The sequence below is a fragment of the Microtus oregoni genome, unplaced genomic scaffold (assembly GCF_018167655.1).
Source record: "Microtus oregoni isolate MIOR12 unplaced genomic scaffold, Mior012 000006F_ref0000085, whole genome shotgun sequence".
Taxonomy (NCBI): domain Eukaryota; kingdom Metazoa; phylum Chordata; class Mammalia; order Rodentia; family Cricetidae; genus Microtus; species Microtus oregoni.
The window spans coordinates 28,626,892-28,648,524 of record NW_024543065.1 but is presented as its reverse complement, the minus strand read 5'-3'; the positions used below and the strand labels follow the sequence as shown (position 1 = coordinate 28,648,524).

Here is a 21,633-nt window from a genome sequence, read left to right as displayed (position 1 = left end):
GGGAGGTGAAAGACATCATCCCTACTTGTTTCCTGGGTGTCACCTGGCTAGGCTGGCCTCTGAGTGCTGGGATTAAACATGTACCACCATGCCCGGCTCCATTCTGAATTTTTTTAACCTCAAGTTTTTCCTGTGCATTTAAGCGTGAACCTACCATGTGAACGTGTGGTCAGAGGCCAGCAGGTAGCAGTGGGCTCTCTCCTCCTATACCATGCAAGTCCCAAGGATCAAACTTAGACCCCCCCAAGCTTTACAATAAGCATATTACCTGATGAGCCATTAGCCCCTTACTTCTATGTTGTCTAGCAAACACTGACAGCCTTGACATTAATACTTGGCTCATGGTAATCAATTCTGCACGTTATTTTATAACTTTGTGGTGTTCGTGTATATGTTAGAATCTGTGTATGGGTGCAATGAACATGTGTGTATAGAAATGTGGAGACCCAAAGTCAAAGCTAGGTTCCCCTCTTTGACTGCCCTCCAATATTATATATACAGTGTGTGCATGTATGTATAAGTACATATATATGGGGCATTTCACTTCCTGTGTGCTGGGATTACAGGCAGCAACACACCCACATGGGTTTTACATGGGTTCTGGGATTGGAACTCTGGTCCTTACCCACTGGGCCATCTTCCCAGTCACCTTATTTATCTTTTTAAAAGATAACTGATTTTTATTTTAAATCATGTGTCTCTGGGGCACTATGCGTGAGTGTGTCCTTGGAGGTCAGAAGAGGATGTTGGATCCCCCAGAGCTGGAATTCCCGGCAGCTGTGAGCTGCTGGATACGTGTGCTGGGAACCAGATCAGGGTCCTTTGGAAGAGCAGCAAGTTCTTAACCACAGAGCCATCTCTCGATCCCCACGGTACATACTTTTCTTCTGTGATTGAAAGAGAGTTTTGCTATGTAGCCAGAATAACTCTGGGATTCTAGGTGTTCACCACCATGCCTGGCCGCTTCATAACATCTTGTCACAGTGGTTCAAATAACTGGTTTTATGAAATTGTGAAATACTGTTTTGAGCAACAAGCGGCCTTCTGCTGCAGCTGTGACTTCTTTACACACTGCAGTCTGCTAAGTCCCAGCAAGCCATCCAGGCGCCCCGGGAACAACTGCTGAGAATCGGGAGGCACGATGCCGCCTCGCTTAAAAGGCCTTTTGAAGAATGAGCGGAGACTACAGAGCATTTCTCAAACAGTCCTTCCCAACAGCAGTAAGCCTTGAGGACTGTTGTCTCTGAGCCTCACTTTGCTGTTGTTTAAGAAAATACCCTATTCACGAGGTGGTGGCGCATTTGATATCACCACCGTTTAAAAAGGAATGGAGTTACGGAACAAGAAGTATATAATTAGTATATAATCCCTCTTAGTGAGGGAAGAAAGCACAAAGCCATGGAAGAAAGGACAGGCTCTGGAGGCCAGGCAATCAGTGCACACCAGAAATGCATTTCAACTTTTATTTGAAAACAACTTAAATTTTTAGACAAATGATTTTAGTATATAAATTTGATTTTGCTTTTATACAGAATATAAAGATTTCCCTCATTAATCTTCCATGTGAAGGGGATTACAGGCCAGAAGAAAGACGCACTCTGCACACAAAGTACACCTCATATGTGTGGCACCGGAGACAAACGGTGTCGTGCTCCTGCACATAAATTAGAACCAAGTGGTGACATCACACATTAAGGGGGAGGAGAAAGATTCTGGCCAATCAGATTCAAGAAGCAAACAGGACACAGAATCTTGCAAATAAGACCAAGACAGCAACTTTAGTCAGGACAGTGCAGGTCTATGGGGCTTGTGAGGCTACAATGTGTTTACGGACGCAACAAGGAGAGTTAGGTAGAGAGGCTCAACGAGGGAGTTTTCACTAAAGCAAATGAAAAACTTCTTGTCAACTGCCAAAACAAAACAAAATGAAAGGGAGCCTGTGAGTATTAGAACACCCAGGGCGTGTTAGAGCAGCGCCCGTGCAGCATGCTAAGTTAGTTACAGCTTCTTCATTGGTGTGGAGCAATCATTAATGGTCTCGTTTCGCCTCTTCTTTCCAAACTCAGGCATGTCTTATTTTAGATGGAGTATAGCTTTTATCTATTATTTCATCCTGTAAAAACATGTGAAGACAACGTTCATTCTGGGCCAGAGGATGACCAGCGACCCTGGGAATAAAAAACACAAACTTTTAGTCCAGTGTTTATTAAAATGGTGTAGGGGGGTCAAAAGAAACACATTTTAAGGTTAGGAAATATGCAAAATTTCTAAGCATTATTACGAACTACCCATAAAACTATGCTATCAAATACTGGTCTTTTCCTTTGGTCCACAAAGTGATTTAAAAACATTTTCGAGATGGTAAGATAGTGCGACAGGCAAAGATGCCTTTGGCCAAGCCTGATGACCTGAATTCAATCCCCAGAAGACCACATGGTAAAAGGAAAACAATGATTCTGCAAATTATCTTCTAACCTTCACATATACACTGAGTTGGCAATATACAAATACTCAAGTAAACTCAACAACAGAAAAATAAAGTAACTTTTAAAACTTTGTAGTGCTTCTGGAACATCCACTTAGCTTCTCAACTAGGTGGTACATGCCTAAGAAACTGGTATTTTATTGTTACACATGAATAGTTCACTGGATTTTAAGGATCTATTTTAAAGACACAGAATCTAAACCAGCATGTTAGCCCACACCTTTAATCCCAGTATAGGGGAGACTGAGCGAGGAGGCCCTGAGTCTGAGGCTAGCTTGAGCAAATATAAAGAGATAAAACAATAAAACGGGGTATAGGTTTTGACTTAGAAATACAAAAAGCTCAATGGTAAACTAACACTAAGAAACAAACAGAACCATTTAGGTCCTTTGCTTTTTCTCCTCTTCTTCCCTTTCCCCACCTCTAAGTTTTCCTCTGTAACTGGTGATCTGACTTATATTCAGTCCAAGTTTAGCTGTGCCTTCTCAAAGAGCATGTTCACAAAAATGGAACTGCAGGGATGTGATGGTGAACTCCTGTCATCTCAGCACCTTGTGGAGAGCTCAAGGTCAGTCTAGATTACACTGTGAGACCTCGTGTACAGCCTGGGCTTACAGTGATATCTCATGTACAGCCTGGGCTACACTGTGAGACCTTGTGTACAGCCTGGGCTACACAGTGAGACCCTGTACACAGCCTAGGCTACATGGTGAGACCTTGTATACAGCCTAGGCTACATGGTGAGACCCTGTATACAGCCTAGGCTACATGGTGAGACCTTGTATACAGCCTAGGCTACACGGTGAGACCCTGTATACAGCCTAGGCCACACGGTGAGACCTGCGTGCTACAGTAGGTAACTTCTGTTCACGGATCATAGATACCAAATCATTAGTTAAAATCAATGTGTGTGCTCACATGGCTGCATGTGCTAAGATCTGGCTAATCCTGTAGAACCTAACATGGGCACATAACCACAGTGGGCGCAGTGGTATGTACACAGTCTCACTACTCAGAGGAGGACTGGGGAACTGCCTCAGCCCAGGTCAGGGACAACCTCCTTCCTCCTTCTCCCTGCAGCCCGGGTGGGGCTTGACCTTACAACACTTCCGTTTAGCTTCTTAAGTGCTGGGTCACTTAAGAAAAAATAGTCAGGCGTGGTAACACATGCCTTTAATCCCAGTGCTAGGAAGCAGAGGCAGGCAGATCTCTGAGTTCGAGGTCAGCCTGGTCTACAGAGCGAGTTCCAGGACAGACAGGACTACACAGGTAGATGCTGTCTCAAATAAAAACAACAACAAAAACAACAAAAAACAAGAAAAGAATATTGGTTTGAGCTTATCAATAGTTACTAAAAGACAAACAATTCTAAATTTTCTTACTTTTTTTCAAAAAACATTTTGCCATGAAAAAAATTTTAATGTACACTTTTACATAAAACATGCTGGTAATAATGCTACCTGCAATCAAACAAAATGATTGCAAATGTACTGTACATTTTATTATTAACATGAGAATATACCTTAAATCAGAATCACAAGTAAAACTATTGCCTGAATGATGCAATTTTAAATGTAATTTGCATAAATTGTCCAAGAACAACAAATACAAAACACGGGTCAACACAAAACCCTCACTTCATCCACTCAAGAGTGTCAGCATTTACGGCATGGTATTCAACGTGGAGTCTTCCACTTCATACTAAAAGTCAGGAAATGGCCCAAGGAAAGGCAACGTGGATTAAACTTAACATTTAAATGACAAGTAGTCAGGGCTGAAGAGCTAGCTCAGCAGTTAGAGCACTGGTTGTTCTTGTATAGGACCTGAGTTTGATTCCCAGTTTGTACTGGGAACCAACACACACGCAGGCAAAATATCCAACACACAAAATAAAATACTGCAATAATGACTAGTATCATCAAAGTCTCACGGCAGGCACCATTCTCCTCACTCCTTGAGGAACAGCAAGTACTTACTTGTTTATAAACTGTTCCAGCCCTTGCTTCCTTTCCTCGATGAAATTGTCATCAAATATTCCATCATCTCCTCTAAAAGGAAGCTGCCGCAAAAACGCTTTCCCAGGGAGTGGGGGAACTACAACCTAAAACAACATCAACAGAGTGAGTTCCTGATGACGATCCAGGAGGTCCACCAGGTTCAGGTGGACAGCTTATGGAAGACAGTTCTTTTCTTCCTGAGTTTCGGAGGTTGACCTCAGGTCATCAGCAAGTGCCTTTGCCTGCTGAGCTCTCACCAGCATTACAGCCAACAGTTTTTGTTTAAATTGTATGAAAAGATGCAATTAGGCCAGGCGGTGGTGGCACACGCCTTTAATCCCAGCACTTGGGTGGCAGAGGCAGGCAGATTTCTATGAGTTCAAGGCCAGCCTGGTCTACAAGAGCTAGTTCCTGAACAGGCTCCAAAGCTACAGAGAAACCCTGTCTCGAACCCACCTCCTCCCCCCCCCCCCAAAAGAGAGAAAAGATGCAATTAGAATTTCTTTTCTGTCCTCTTTTTTGAGACAGGGTCTCGTGTAGCCTAGGATGACATCCATTTCACTATGTACTAAGGATGACCTTCCACTTCTGGTCCTCCTGTGCTGGGGTGACCTGCATGTGCCACCACACTGGGTCTGTGCACTGCTGGGAACTGGGCTAAATCGGGGCCTTGTGCATCCTAGGCAAGCACTCAACCAACAGAGCTACACATCCTCAGCTAATCAGAACTCTTCTCAATTTATAGCCAAGAGTAATGGGGCGCATGTAGAGGAAAGAGGAAAAGACCTCAGGGGTATCTTCGGTTACATAGTGAGTTTGAGGCAAGCCTGGGCTACATGAGACCCTGTCTGGAACTAACAAACAAATACTTCTTAAGTTAAAATCTGTGAATCCAAGAATATATTTGTGCATGTGGGTAAAAAGGAGGTGGTCTGGCGTATGTGTATGTATAAATATAAATATATACACACACACATATATAGTTGAAAACAAATACAGATACTGAATGACACTTAAGTTTCTACCTCAGGCCTTACTTTATAACAGAATAACCCACATGCAATGCTCTTAGCAAAGATGAGAGTAAAACTTCCCTGGACCCTCAAGATGCTTAACTAGTCCATAAGTGCAAAGTAAAACAGCCTACAGACAGACTGCACAGCAGACACACAACAAGGGACCTTGAGTAAGGTCCTTTAGAAAGAACACTGTAAGTACTTTTAAAACTACTGGACTAATAAGAAATGGTATTTCTATACAATAGGCTACGATTTTGCAATAAAAATAAAATAAAGGGGCTGGAAAGATGGCTCAGCAGCTAAAAGCACTTGCAGCTCTTGAGGGGATCCAGGTTCTGTCCCCACCACCTATATAGCAGCTCATAACCATCCGTAACTCCAGCTCAGGGGAGTTGACCTCCTGAGTGCCAGATAAGTATATACATGCAGGCAAAATAAAATACATGTAAAATAAAATCTTTTTTACAAGTATGATATGTGTTATAATGAGATAAGACCTTGAAAACATGCAAAGTGAGAAGCTACATACAAAAACATCGGGTATTCTGTGCTTCCATTATACAGGCAAGGTCATAAAGAACATTAATGATTGCTCAGGGAGAGGTGAGGAGGAGCTGGGGAGAAACTGGTCATTGTTAGCCACAGACATCGGATTTTTTTCTTATTCTTTACTCTTTCTTTCCCTTTCCCCTTTCTTCTATGCTTTTTTTCTGGAGATGGTCATGCCATGTTGCTCTGGCTGGTCTGGAACTTTCAATAATCCCGCCTCTGCTACCTGAGTGCTGGGATTAAACATGTGCCTAGTAAGTTTCTCTTAAAAGGGTGATTGATGATAGTAAGTTTGAATCTTAATTTATTCAGCGTTACATCTGTAACTCTCAGAACAGGGCGAGTCTCCATCGGTTATGGACTCATCAGTCTTCAGATGTGTACTGCACATCAGACATCCTTGGGTCTGCTTCCTACTTCGCTCTTCCAGTTTTAGGATTTTTCTTTATTTCCTTCCATTTTTATTTTACTGAGCTTTCATCTACTTTAGTCAACTTCATTCTACTACATTCTAGTAATAAAATAACCTTAAAATTTTTTTTAGCAAAATAGACAATGGTGTCTTTCAAAATACAGGCAGCAGTGCACTGGTGAATCGTGCTCATCAGTTAAATTTAGGCATGGGAGGTAGCTCAGTTGTAGAGTGCTCCCCTCACATACACATGCCCTGCTTGATCCCGACTGCACATGTACCTAGGTATGATGACATATGGCTGTATTCCAGCATTCAGGAAGTGAGACAGATCAAGAGGTCAGTGTCATCCTTAGCTACCCAGAGGCCATTCTAGGTTACTCTGCTTCAAAAAATAAACAAATGTTTACCTGATCTGGGGGCTGAGGTGTAGCCGAGAACCTGCGCTTAGATCCCTAGTGCCCACAATGCCAGAACATGGGGATGGAGGAAGTGGGTCTAGGAGGTTGCTGGCCAGCCAGCCTAGTGGAACCTGTCAAACTGCAGGTTCAGGGAGAGACCATGCCTTAAAAGTAGGGTGGAAAGTGATAGAGGAAGGCATCTAAAGCCAATCCAACTCTGGCCTTCATGAGCACAAACACACACATGTATGTCAGTCCCTGATACCCACTGCCAAGTACATCTAAAGAATACTGATGTATCATACAGTAAGATAAACATTTTATGAATCTTCTATATACATGTGGGATAATAAAAATGGTGACTATGAGTCAAACAAAATTGGAAAATATATTGACAGAGGAAGAGGAAGGAAGGAACAGCACAGAGGACTGAGAAGTGTCACTCAGCAAAGGTTTAACTGCACTACTGAGCAGAGAAGAAAGAACTGAGACCAAGAGGATGATGAGTCTCTACTCAGGGTACAGCCTGAGATGGACCCAGTGACACAAGTCCTACTCTGGCTTTCACCCGTTTCAGATGCAGTCTGGAGAGAGACCTAAGTTAGAACTGGCATGTTCTGCTTTAACACTGTAAGTAAAAGAACAGCTACATTATAAATACTTCTTACCTTGCTCTCTCTTTCTAGTTCACTTCGAAGCCACTCAAAGTCACTGTATCTTCTTCTAACAGTAGATTCCTTCAGCTTGAAGATAGGAAGATTTGTCTGAAACCAAAACAGTCACTCCTAAGTTGAAGCACATTAAGGCATTTTCAAGAGGGAAGACGATGTCTGTCACTTGAATAATAACAAGCATAGTAGCTTCACGGTTCTTATAAGGTAATCAAGCTCATTACCACTAACTGTCTCCAGCCCTCCTTTCACAGTTCATTTGGAGACAGGATCCACTAGGTGATCACCACTCACTGTGCCGTCCAAGTAGGCCTTGACCTTGCTACTGTCCTGCCCTGGCATTAACACTTCTTTCTGCAGTACCGGGAATGAGCCCACAGCTTTGCACACTGGGCAGAGCCACATCTCCAGTCCAAAACACAGCCTTCCCTTTTTGTTGTTGCCTCCCTTGAAACTCATGTGCCTTGCATGTGTAGAACATGGAGGTCTGAAGCCAACACTCAGTTCTTTCCTTCTATCGTGATTTAAGATAGGTTTCTTGTTTTAGCTTCTAAGCTGTGTGTTCCTGACTATCCGGCCTCAAAGTTTTGAGTGATTCTTATGGCTCCACCAGGCCTGCCACTATGTCATCCAGCTTTTTAGCATGAGTTCTGGGAAATGAATTCATGTCATCAGGCTTGAGAAGTGAATGGCTATCACTTTTATTTGTGAAGCAGATCTCTGTGAGTTCAAGGCCTGCCTGCTCTACATAGTAAGTTCCAGGACAGGCTCCAGAGTTCTACATGGAGAAACCCTGTCCTGAAAAACAAAACAAACAACAAAAAGAATGATGCCTACTATGCTGAGGTCAGTCATAATGCAACAGAAGTTTCCAACTGCCTAACATAATAAGTTTTGAAGGCTACTTGTTGCTATTTTTGCCAACTCTTTTGAGGGAGTGGCTAGGTGTGAGGGTGAAGTTGATACAAGGCCTTTCTATGTAGCCCTGGCTATCCTGGAATTCACTATGTAGACTTCACAGATATCTGCCTCTCTGCTTCCCAAGAGCACTGGGATTAAAGGGGTGTGGCACTATGTCTGATCCAGGGTCATGGGCAAGTAAAGGTGCACTTTCTACCAAGCCCAAATTCAGTCCCTGAAACTCACGGCAGAGATGAGAACTAGCTACTGCGAGCTGTCCTCTGACTTCCACAGGGCTACTAGGCACGCTGTGCATAGATGAGCAAATGTTAAAAACAAACAAACAAAAATTAGCTGGGGTACAGCTCAGTGGTAGAGGGCTTAACTGGAAAGCTGAGACCCTGGGATCAAGACCTAGGAGAGAAAGAAAAAGCTACTAATCCATTAAAATGATTTAAAAAGTTAGCAAAAGAAAATATTTTTTTTTTTTTTTGGTTTTTCGAGACAGGGTTTCTCTGTGGCTTTGAAACCTGTCCTGGAACTAGCTCTGTAGACCAGGCTGGTCTCAAACTCACAGAGATCCGCCTGCCTCTGCCTCCCGAGTGCTGGAATTAAAGGCGTGCGCCACCACCGCCCAGCCGAAAATATTTTTAAGATGTACGTAAGAATTGCAATCCTTGTATTCAGGAGGCAAAGCAGGATTGTCAAGTGCAAGATCAGCCCGGGATGCACAGAGATGCCCGACATTCACAGAGATGTCTGTAGAGTTCAGAAACCATTCAATATAGCGAATGCCAAGCTCTATCAAAAGTACACCTAATACTACCCACACTCTTGGGTGAATTTTGTTCCTAACTCAGTATTTGCACTTGGGGAACTGTAAACTGTTGGAAAGACTTCCTGACTTGTAGACAAGGCATCATGCTGTAGCATCCCCCTGCTAAGAAAACTCTCCTCGTCTGCTAACCTTGATGCCACCAGTGAACAGCTGTCATTCAGCAGAAGAAAGGCTTTCTCTTCAGGACCTTAAGTTCATTTTGTAGTGGTGTCAATTTTTTCCAAAGTGTATTAACTTCTAAGTTGTATACCTTAGAGCATGGAGCCTTCTACAGATGCTATTAGGAATAACAGTGTATAGGTTTCACGCATGAAACCAAATCTCACAAGAGGTTTAAAAGCACTTGAGTTTTCTTTCCCAGGTAACCACAACATTTGTTCATTGTATTAATGACTAGGAGCAAAATTGCACCTAACAAGACTCTTATTATACTAAAAGTCAAACTTGTATTTAGAGACGCTGGCTTGCTATACAGAGGAGCATTCTCATTCCTCAGAAGGAAAAAACTCAGGTCCCCTGGAGAGCACGATGATAATTCCCAGAAAGAAAGCACTGGATTATTTCTCTCTAATTTCACCCATTGGCTTTTTAACCAGGTTCACCTTCCGCATTAAAATATTAAGTCTTTGTAAGTGTCTAAGACAGAGAGGTCTTACAGGGCTGAGAGCTTTCTGCAGGTGAGATTTTACATTCTGAATTCCCTCCTCTCAAATTACTTTACAAAAGGGATTAACTGCTCTCTTTATTCAGTATGTTAAGATCAAGCCTGTGAAAAGAGGTCCCCAAGAATTTTCATACTTCTGGGTACGGAAGTCTATAAAGTTAATCTCTGAAACAACATATCACGCTTACAGGTACAATGTTGAGGGAAAAGTGCCAACTCAGCTCACTTTCCCTTCCATTTTCCCTTTTGAACTTTTGACACAATCATGATTATATCTGATTCTCTCTAATTGAGTGAGGAACGAGGGGAAAGGTTCTTCCCTTCTCTATTAGCCAGTAGTTTATATATTTGGGAAAGGATCTTTTAGGTTTACTCAGCTGGCTCTAATTTTCTTGTACAAGTGCAACTCTGGAGTTCTGACAAAGTCTCGCAGGAACTCTGGCTAGTGTGTAACCAGTGATGGGAGAGTACTTGCCCTGTACACACAAGACCCTCTAGCATTCTAAAAACAATTCAATTATTCCTTTCCCACTACACTTAGCACACTGAGCTCATGTAAGTTGCCTGCCAAAGTTTTTCCTAATTAAGTGCTGGCATCTAGCAATCCCAGAATTAGAGAAGTTGAGGCAGGAGGATCAGAAATTCAAAGTTTTCCTCAGCAACATAGAAAGTTTGAGGCCAGCCTGTGCTGCATGTCTCAAAATCAAGTTTTCCTGGGGCTGGAGAGATGGCTCAACATTTGGGAGCACTGGTTCCTCTTCCAGAGGACCCAGATTTGGCCCACAGATCCCACATGGTGGCTCACAGAATTCTCTAACTCCAGTTCCAGGGAACTAAAGTCTTCTGACTGATGCGGACAAAAGGCCCACGTACAGTGTACACACACGCACATGCACACACAGAGGCAAAAACCATACACATAAATCTAAAAAAAAGACTTGATCACTAGAAGATCACTTTAACTTACTTAATCAAAAGAAAAAAGATAACCGCAATGTTTTTGTATGAAGTACTGAGCTATCGCTATTTGATTAAAAACTTTTTTTGTTATTTGTTTTGGGTTTTTTTTTTTGAATGGGTTTTCTCTTTGTATCTTTGGCTGTCCTGGAAATCATTTTGTGGACCAGGCAAATTCACAAAAGATTTGCCTGCCTCTGCCCAGTGCTAAGATTAAAGGTATGCTCCACCACGCCTGGCTGATTGCAAACTCTTGTTAGATCACTTTCAAACTGTTTAATGCTTATAAACGGCCTGAAGCTGGATACTCTCCTGCCTCCCAGTTTTGGAAGACGCATCTGTTGTTTACCAAGCATCCGTAACTACAGCGCTAACCTTGGAATGTAAAGCGATGACTCAAATGCAGTCCTGGCCCTCATGAAACTCTGAGCCACCAAGAATATAGCCAGCAGTAATGTAAAACTCTCAATCTGTGTGCTTAAAACACTACAAGGGCTGGACTTTAGTTCACTGATGGAGCCTTGCCTAGTATATTCAAGGCCTGGGACTGATCCCAGTGCTTCCTGCCTCCCCCGTACCTTCCACCAAACTACCCACACACCAAAAAAATTTAAGAAGGGAAACAACAACAACAGCCAAAAACTAACAAGCAATTTGGTCAGATGATGACAACTGTGGCAGACGCTCAGTATGTAGCCTGAGGTCTTCCCCTCAGAGCGCTCTCATCCCTCCCTGCTCCCTAGTCTTGGGATTTTGTTTTGTTTTGTTTTTTAAGATTTTCTTGTGTGTGTGTGTCCCCAGAGGTACTGGATTCCTTAGTGCTAGAGTAACATGATGTTATGAGGTTCCCATGTGGGTGCTGGGAACCCAACTCCAGTCTTCTCAAAGAGCGCGTATGCTCTTAGTTACAGGTGTGAATCTTAATTACCTGGATTTCCTAGGGTGAGATTAAAGTGCCTCTAAAGGAAAGCTGGAAGCTCTGGTGTGGTTGTGAATGAAAATAATCCTGATGTTTGGTAAAGACATCTCATCAGAAGCAAGGGTGGGAAAGGCTGCTCTGTCCACAGGGACAGCCAGGAAGGAGCAGGAAGTTCTGCTGTGCTGTCCCAGGAGGGTGACTAAACGACAAATTCTAATACTTCAAAGAGCTACAAAACTATTTTTAATGTTTTTGTCAGGAAAAAAAAGGTATTAGAACTCTGTTTAAACTGATTTAAAGACTGTGTACTAACACATATCCAAACGTCATATTCCATTAATGCTATTTCATTATGTAAAATTTTTTTGTTGTTTTGAGACAGATGTTCACTGCATAGCCTGGGCTAGCCTCAAACCACCCTGACACCCTGGCCTGGCCCTGAATTCTGCTATTCTTGCAGTAGCCTCCTGAGAGCTAAGATTACTGGTGCATACCACACACCTGTATGACCTGCCCTTAATATGTCCAATTATAAAGTATTAGACAAAACAAAACAAAAAAGACAGATCAACAAGACAGCTCAGCACGTAGGACGCCCACTGCCAGCCAAGCCCAGGGACCTGGTGATGATCCCTGAGGCCCATATGATGAAGAGAACCCACAGGCTGTCACCTGATCTCCACATTTGTGACGTCACATGTGAGTGTACATGGGCATGCACACATGCATGTGTACAGAGTAAATAGAAATGCAATTACGTTTTTTTTTAAAGATAAAGACAGGTTATATTTGCCTAAAAATGTGCATGTCAACACAATGATTTAGGAATAAATCTGCCTGTTTACATACTACCTTCCTTTACTGAGAGGTAGCCACTTTTTTGTTTTTTATTTTCTTTAACAGATTCTGTCTTGATGTATTAGGTAATAGACCTTTCTATTACCTAAGGAACCCCCATGGTTTCTAAGCACTCAGTTCTTTTCTCTGCAGGTCAGTGGCAGAGACAAGCAACGCACCTTTGTGTCACTCATCTGGCAAGTGGAGGCCAGAGGTCAGCTTTGGTTACCTGCTTCCATCCTATTTACTGAGACAGGGTCTTCCACTGAAGCCTGGAGATAGCTGATTGGCTAGACCAGCCAGCTAGAAAACCTCCAAGATCTGACTGTTCCTGCCCACTCAGTGCTGGGACCTGATCTTGGGTCCGTATGCTCTACAACAAACCCTTTACCCACAGGGCCATTGCCTCCGTCCCAATGTGTCTCTAAATAGGAGACTTCTGGGAAGGATGTAATGTAACTCAGTGGCTGGGAGAATAGGTTCTTCAAGACAGGGTTTCTCTGTAACAGCCCTAGCTGTCCTGGGACTCACTTTGTAGACCAGGCTGGCCTAACTCACTGAGATCTGCCTGCCTCCGCCTCCCAAATGCTGGGATTAAATGTATATGTCACCATGCTCAGTCCAATATTTTTTAAGATTAAAAAACCTCTTAATTTAACGTATGTTTGTGTGTATGCATGTGTATGTATATGAACATGTGTGAAGGTGCCTGCAGAGGTCAGGAGATGGAGGCCATGGAGTCTGAATTGCAGATGGTTCTAAGCTGCCCTGATATGGGTGCTAGGATCCAAATGCAGGTCCTCTGCCAGAGCAGTATACATTCTTAACTGTCTCTCCAGCCCTCCTTAGTACTAGCATTTGGCTTTGCTCCACCATGACTAGTTCCATGTCAGGCGTTTTGGCAGGGATACTAATGCTGTCTGAGGACTCCACTGCAGATGTGCTCAAAGCACACCTGCTTCACTTTAAGGTACAGTCTCTTCCTTGCCTGATTTCTCCAATGAAGTAACTTTTAGACTCCTTCCCCGATCCACCAACCTCTTTTTTTTTCTTCTGGGGATTGATATCTAGGTACAAACTAAACCACGCTGCTGCCCACCCAGTCCCTTCTTCTCTTTCAAGCATCTATCCCCATCCTCTAAAACCTGTTCTTTATGTTGTTCAAGACTTACAAAACTACCAGAGAACAAAATGAATTAATTCTGCTTCTTGGGGAAACCACATATTTGGGTAAATTTGCCTAAAGATTTTTTTTTAAATAGTACTTAGGACTGAACACAGGTCTTTGCATGCTAAACATACATTTATTTCACTAATTAATTACATCACCAAATCCATGTGTCTAAGAGAGGGACTAGTTTTTACTGCAGAAATGGGCCATTCCCTGAGAGACACTATGTGAATAAACACACTTTATGTTCACAATCTGTTCATTCAGCACACGGTAGGTACATAAAGAGGCCTTAGTGTCAAGTTGGCAGAAAGAAGGCATAGGTATCGTCTCTGTCCAAGATGAAATTCAGGGTAATGAGTAGGTTTCTGTTTTCTCACCTACTCATTTGTAAGTTGAACTCCTCTTGCTCATGAAAAAGATGGACTAGCTTACAAAACCACAGAACACAGAAAACTAGAAGAGTAGGGCATGATGGTGCAACCTACAATCCCAGTGTGTGGGAAGGAGAGGCAGGAGGATGAGGAGTTCAAGGTGATTCTTGGATATATAGCAAGTTTGAGACCAGTCTGGGCTACATTTGACCTGTCTCCGGGACCAAAAGAAGTCTAGAAAAGAACAAGAACAGAAGCCAGAGGAAAACTGTGCAGCACTGTCTTGCTGGTAATGCACTTCAAACAACACCAGAAACAAAGCTGTGTCAATGTTATGGAAGATCATGTGCCCTGTACTTTTAATTTGCTACTGAGAGAGACCCTCCCCCCAACTGTATTATTAATTATATGGATAAGATCATCAGGGCTCCAAATGGACAGCGACAGGACAAACTTTGGAAACCACAGGATAGAAGTCTAAACAAGCATTCCCTTCAAGTCTAAGCACAGTAAGCTCCCATTACTGTCTTACACACTTACACAGGCTCACCTACTGAAGTCAGCAGCTCACACACACCCTATATGTAACCTGATTATCACTGATACCAAGCAGAAAAACCAAGCTTTAAAATGCAATCAACTGAATATAGCTTAACAATAGATAGCAGAAAAATGTTTACCAGGTGTTTCTAGTATTTCTTCAGACAGTGTCACGTGTACATTTGAAACAGACTGGCAACAACATCAAAAGTACACTCGAGAGACCACAGTCTATTCAGCCACTCCTCAGAGATGTAAGTGGACGCCCCGCTCCAGGCTCTCGTTCAGCAATTACATTTCTTCAAATATCTGCACTAGAGATAAAGGATAAGCCCAAGGGCTGAGCCATTACCTCTCCCTCCAGGGTTCCCGATGCTTGTTTTACCCCATCTGGAACAGCAAGAATAACCAGCGATATGGTTTATAACCTAGATGAACTCCTAAATATGGCTGGAGAGAAGTCACTTAAGTGAAGAATAAGCTTTTAGTCTGAAGACCCTTTGAAATGGAGATTGTGACTAGGCCAAAGTATTTAGTTTCTTTCTTTCTTTCTTCTTTTTTAAAAACTAAGGACATGGCCTTCCAATGATACAATTCCTCATTATTTTAAGCAAGTATCCTTTATGGTATAATTTCCAAAAAGGACAGCAAAGAGTTATTTAAACTAGTTTAATGCATAAACCAAGTAATTCCATACACTCTTCCCACTTCGTTCTTACTCTTCACTTGTGAACTGCCAAGAACATACATTTGTGAGAACATGGAAGGCTTTTGAGGGACAACTTTAAACAGAAGTGTATAATAATCCACTATAAAAGAAAGTCACGTACATGTTTACAAACAAGCACAGAATTCTACAGACTTACGGGGGAACACACCTACTAATTAACATGCCAGTTACTATTCTAACTTTTTTTGTACATTTTAGTCTGAGTAAAAACTTTAAAATTTTTATTTAATATGTATCTTTCCAACTTCTAAAAATCATACCTAAAAGTAATGACCACCTAGAATCATACTCCAATGGCCCAGGGTGGGGTAGTGTTCACTTCTCCACTGCTGCCATAACACAATGGCTGAAAGCAACTTAGGGGATAATAAGTTTATGTGGGCTTAGGGTTTGAGAGGGCTACCGAGTCCATCACGGCAGGAAGGCTTGGCATCAAATAGCAGAGTGGCAGGAGCAGAAATCTGAGAGTTCACCTCTCTCTCTCCCTGTGTAGACCAGGCTCACAGAGATCTGTCCGCCTCTGGCTCTGGAGTGCCGGATTAAAGGCACGTGCCACTATGCACAGTCAGAGAGAGCTCACATCTTGAACCACAAGTACAGAGCAGAGACAACCAACTGGAAGGAGCTTGACGCTTTAATCTCAAAGTTCACTCCAAATGACAAACCTCCGCCATCAAGCCTGCATCACCTAAATCTACCCCAAAGGATACCAACCCTAAGCCCTCTCAAAACCTAAACCCAAATAAACTCGTTATTTGGTAAAGTGCTCAAATGCTCATGGGGATAGGGTCGTTTCTCATTTCAACTAGCACAGGCAGACTCTTAACCATCAGCATTTTAAAGGCGCACTAGGGTATGGTCAGAGTGGAGAACTACTGGCCTAGACTTACTACATATGAAATCCACAGAGACTCATGAATCTGAACATCACCCGATTCTGACTTAGCTGAGATAAAAATGAACAATATTTTACCTTGGTAAGGATAATCCAGAATACAATGAGAAATGAACTGGGAATGATATGCAAAAATCATTGTAAGTCAATCTATGATGTAACAGAATGGGGAAACAACAACTGGCTCTAATCTTAAAATTCTTAGGGAATCACAAAAGACTTTGAAATAGCTAAAACAATTCTGAAAACAGAAAAAAGTTGGAGGCATCACACTTTCTGATTTATGTAATCAAAACTGCATGGGCTAATAAGTACTCAATGGGTAAAGGCACTTGCTGCCAAAGTGACCCTCAGAGCCACATGGAGAGAACTGACTCAGTGCACACACACTGCCCTCTGACCTCCGCATCTGTGCCATAGCTCAGGTGCACACACACTGCCCTCTGACCTCCGCATCTGTGCCATAGCTCAGGTGCACACACACTCACACATGAATATCTTTAAAAAATGAAAAAAGGAGGCAGAGAGGAGGATCCCTGTGAGTTCTAGGCCAGTTCTAGGTCTACACAGCAAGTCAGGGCAGGCTCCAAACATACAGAAAATCCTGTCTCAAAAAACCTTTAAAAAAATAAAACCAAGCTTGCTGGGCGGGCGGTGGTGGCGCATGCCTGTAATCTCAGCACTCGGGAGGCAGAGGCAGGCGGATCTCTGTGAGTTCGAGGACAGCCTGGTCTACAAGAGCTAGTTCCAGGACAGGCTCCAAAGCTACAGAAAAACCCTGTCTCGAAAAACCAAAACAAACAAACAAACAAAAACAAAAAACAAAAAATGTGGTCTCTGTCACTCTCACAGCTCTTTGCCGAGTGGTGGTGCACAACTTTAATCCCAGCACTTGGGAGGCAGAGAAAGACAGATCTGTGAGTTTGAGGCCAGCCTGGTCTAAGAGTGAGTTCTAGGACAGGCTCCAAAACTACAGAGAAACCCTGTCTCAAAGAAAAGAAAAGAAAAAAGGGGAAGAAAAAAGGGGGCAGGGAATCCAGTAAATGAAACCCAGAAATAAATTTTAAAATATTTTTATTTTAAAAATTATTTAAGCCGGGCGGTGATGGTGCACGCCTTTAATCCCAGCACTCGGGAGGCAGAGGCAGGCGGATCTCTGTGAGTTCGAGGCCAGCCTGGTCTACAAGAGCTAGTTCCAGGACAGGAACCAAAAGCTACGGAGAAACCCTGTCTCGAAAATCCAAAAAAAAAAAAAAATTTAAAATAATTTTTAAGCTATTTTTACAAAGGGCAAAAAAGATACAAATGAAAAATAAGTCTCCTCAATACACTGTGGCAGGAAAATTGTTTGAGTTTATTTAAAAGGATGAAACTTGCCTGGCAAGAAGGCTCAGTGGGTAAAGGCCAGGTCTACTCAAGCCTGATGACCCATGTTCAATTTCTGGAACTCTCATGTGGAAGTTCTAGAAGGGGGAAGAGACTCCACAAAATTCCTTTAACTCCACATGTGGGCCGTAGCACAGAGTAGATAATCCTCTTCTGACTCCCACACACATGCTTGGGCACACAAACCTTCACACAGGAGCATATATACCACATCACTCACCCACCAAAAACAGTATGAGTAAGAGCTTTTATCTTCAAAATATGGAGCATAAGAGAACTGTATAAACTAAACAGAAGGCTGGGATAGGTCTTAGTGACAGAGCAGTTGCCTATAACAAGCCTTGGATTTGATTTTTTTTTCATTATAAAAAGTAGGCAAGGGTTACAACTGCTATACTGCTAGAATGAGCTCAATAAAGCCTCTTCCCAAAAACTGCTAGATAAATGAGTCAAAGACAACTACATTTGGCCTCTGGAAATTGGGCTAAGGCATTAAACAAACTGTAAAGGATTTACTTAGGACAAACTACTAGCTGGGCATGATGACTGCCTATAATCATGTCCTTGGGAGGCTCAAGTAGGAGGACTTTTGAGTTTGAGGCCAATGTAGACTACATGAGAACCTGTTCCACTCTGGACCAGGACTGTTACTATCATTACCATGCCATCTGAATCCAGAATGGCAAGGATAATAATAAAGCTACATTTGCAGGTATACTGCTAAAAAAAAAAATAGTGTTCTTGACAACAGAAAACTGGGGCAGGTCTATGCTGCAGGATACCAAGATTGAAATTCTAAGGTAAGCAACAAACCAACAGACCTGCCAGAACAGTGGGAAAACTGGAGAGTTGCACAGCCGTGGTGAGCCTTAGTAAGTTTCTACCTTGGGTGGCTGGAAAGGCCGTGCACTTGCATAAAACTACTGAGCATGAAAAAGACTGGATGTTAGGAATGCTGGTTATCTACAGAGCTACAGCTGAATGTGATTCCTTCCACAGATAAAGGATTGAAACAGACACGAGAATCTTGCTATATAAAGGCTAGGGTTAAGTTATAAATTGCCCGAACTTTGAACATATTCCCCCAACCTACACACCGATCTCTTCCAAAGGCAGAAGTTTTCCTAGTTCAGGGTATTTATGTATGACCTTTGACCAGTCACTAATCACTAGTGTCAAGATGATCCAGGAGTGATCCCCAGGAGGCCAGGCTTAAAACCTCTTCAAGAAAACCCAAATACTCTGCTCACAGAAACAGCAGTTTCACACTACAGACTTACATGCAAATCCTTAAAATAAATAATGAATAATAACACCAGACATGATATGTTTCTGTCAAATGTCTTTAAAAGTATGCATTTTTTTCTCCATAGATAGGCAATGCTCTCAACTTTGAATAAGAGATTGTTTTTGCAGTGGGCAGTATATACAAGACTCATAACTGGCCAAAGTATTAAGAATAAATGATTATTGTGATGGTGGTGGTGCACACCTTTAATCTCAGCACCCAAGAGGCAGAGTCAGGTGGCTCTCTGCGAGTTCAAGGCCAGCCTGGTCTACAGAGCAAGTTCCAGGACAGCCAGATACACAGAGAAGCCCTGTCTCAAACCAAATAACGACAACGAATAAGTGACTGTTGAATGCTCACAGAATGGGGGATGCTGAATGCTCAATGGCAGAGTGCTTGACTAACATAACAAACACTTTTCTAAACAGAGCCTCTGTATCACCCTGAGTAAGGCTCAGGAGCATCACGGAAGAGGGGTGGGCGGAGAATAAAGAGCCACAAGGGTGGAGTGCTTTGGCACGCTACCTTGCTGGCAATGACAGCTGCAGTATTTTCAACCAACCTGTACAGGAGTGGGTTCATCAACATTCCATCCTGGAAGGGGAAGAGCTCAGGAGGCACTGTATTCTGAGGATTTATAGGTACTTAACAACTGCTGGGGTATGGGGGAGGTCCAAGAAGCCCATCCCTCCCTGAGGATCTCTAGGCAGTTAATTGATGGTTGCTGGGAAAGGCAGACATTTCTTTTCACTGTGTAGCCAATGGCATATTGTCCATGTTCCTATAAAAAATCCCTTAGCCATGATCTTGTAAATAACTAATTAAACTATAAAACAAAACAGGAACATGAAAGTACAAAGGGTCTCATTGGGAAAAAAAAATAAGAGGGACAAGAGAGGATAATGGGAAGTGGATATGATCAAAATACATTACATACATGTATGAAAATATCATGAGATCCATTAAGTAAAATTAATATATGCTAATAAAAATTTTAAAAATAACCGGGCATGGTGGCATATGACTTTAATCCTAGCACTTGAGAGGCAGAGGCAGGTAAATCTCTGTGAGTTCCAGGCCAGTCTGATCTACTGAGTTTCAAGGCAGCCTGGACTACAGAGTGAGACCCTGTCTAAAAAATAATAACCTACAGGTGAGGGTCAAAGATACAGCTCAGTGGTAAACAGCTTGTCTAGCCTGAGCAAGATCTTGGGTTTGACACCAGTAGGAAACAAAACATCTCACCCCCGCCACACACACACACACACACACACACACACACACACACACACACACTATTGGTTAGCCATCTAAAGGTATTAAGTTTGAGAACTCAGCTTCTCATTACGGTAACAGCAGAGGCAATTAATCAATAAAGAAAAAAGGCTTGATATGGTACAGGGCTCTGACTAAAGATATGTACCACCATTACCAACTAAAAAAGTCTTTAAAGAAATCCTTTTCTTTTTTTTTTTTTTCTTTTAAACACTGCTTGGCCCATTATATCTAGCCTTTTCTCGGCTAACTCTCACACCTGGACTAGCCCATTTCTTATAATCTGTGTAGCCCACGAGCTGGCTTACCAGGAATGATCTTAACCTGTGTCTGCCTGGAGTGGGAGAATCATGGCGACTCCTTGACTCAGCTTCTTTCTCCCAGCCTTCTGTTCTGTTTACTCCTCCCACCTATGTTTTAACCTATGAGGGCCAAGCAGTTTTTTTATTGCTTAACCAATGAAATCAACAAATTGATATATGACACTCCCACATCACTTCCCCTTTTTCTGTTTAAACAAAAAAAAGAAGGCTTTAACTTTAACATAGCAAAATTACATATAACAAAACAGTTATCAAGCAAGAATTACAGTTACAATATTTATATCTATTTTATCTTTTATCATAACAATGGAAAACTATAACTACCTATCCATTCTTCAACTCCATCAAAGACTCCAGAAGGATATAATATTATCTAAGCAAACAAGAAATCCAAACTCTAGAAATGACAGAGACATCTCGCTGACTGGACAGTCACCCAAAGTTCCTCTGCACTGTTGGGGCATCCATCTTCGGCCTACAGGCCCATAGTTTCCAGCAGACATTTCCATGAAGCAGGAAATTCCAAAGGCAGTTCAGTCACTATCTGCTGTGTCCTGCAGAATGTCTCACAGACTCTTTCATGAGTCATGAACCCCGAAAGACCGTCTCACCTTTAGGCAAGTTCAGCAGTCCTCTCTCTGCGGGTTCTCTGTGTCCATTTTATGCAACAGTCCAGGCAAGAGCAGTTTCTTGCCCAAATGGCTATCAAACTCCATAAGGATCCTCTTCGATGCTCATCTTTCTCTCGAAGTAGATTGGTGCCGCCAGAAGCAGATATGTCTCATTGTCATGAAAAGTCCTAAGTTATTAAAATATTTTAAATGCCATATTCTATAGCCTTTGAGAGATATGAAGAATGCCTATCTGAAATATATCTCTATATATCTAGAAAATCTAAGTAACATGACTACAAACTTGACTATTATTTATGATTATCCATCAACAACCTATATTTCCTAATTATACATTACATTTTAAAAATGAACTACACAATCACAACAC

At 42.3% G+C, this 21,633-nt stretch overlaps 1 protein-coding gene across 1 annotated transcript in view; it reads right to left on the bottom strand.

The window, feature by feature from the left end:
- Positions 1–1,449: 1,449 nt before the first annotated feature.
- Positions 1,450–21,633, bottom strand: part of Snx3 (sorting nexin 3) — a 33,689-nt gene continuing 13,505 nt past the window's right edge. Inside the window, exons 2-4 of the mRNA XM_041653867.1 lie at positions 7,532–7,627; positions 4,462–4,586; positions 1,450–2,168 (exon numbers count right to left, since the gene is read on the bottom strand). Coding sequence (XP_041509801.1) covers positions 2,063–2,168; positions 4,462–4,586; positions 7,532–7,627 — 327 coding nt within the window. The 3' untranslated portion in view covers positions 1,450–2,062. The remainder of the gene's footprint in view (positions 2,169–4,461; positions 4,587–7,531; positions 7,628–21,633) is intronic.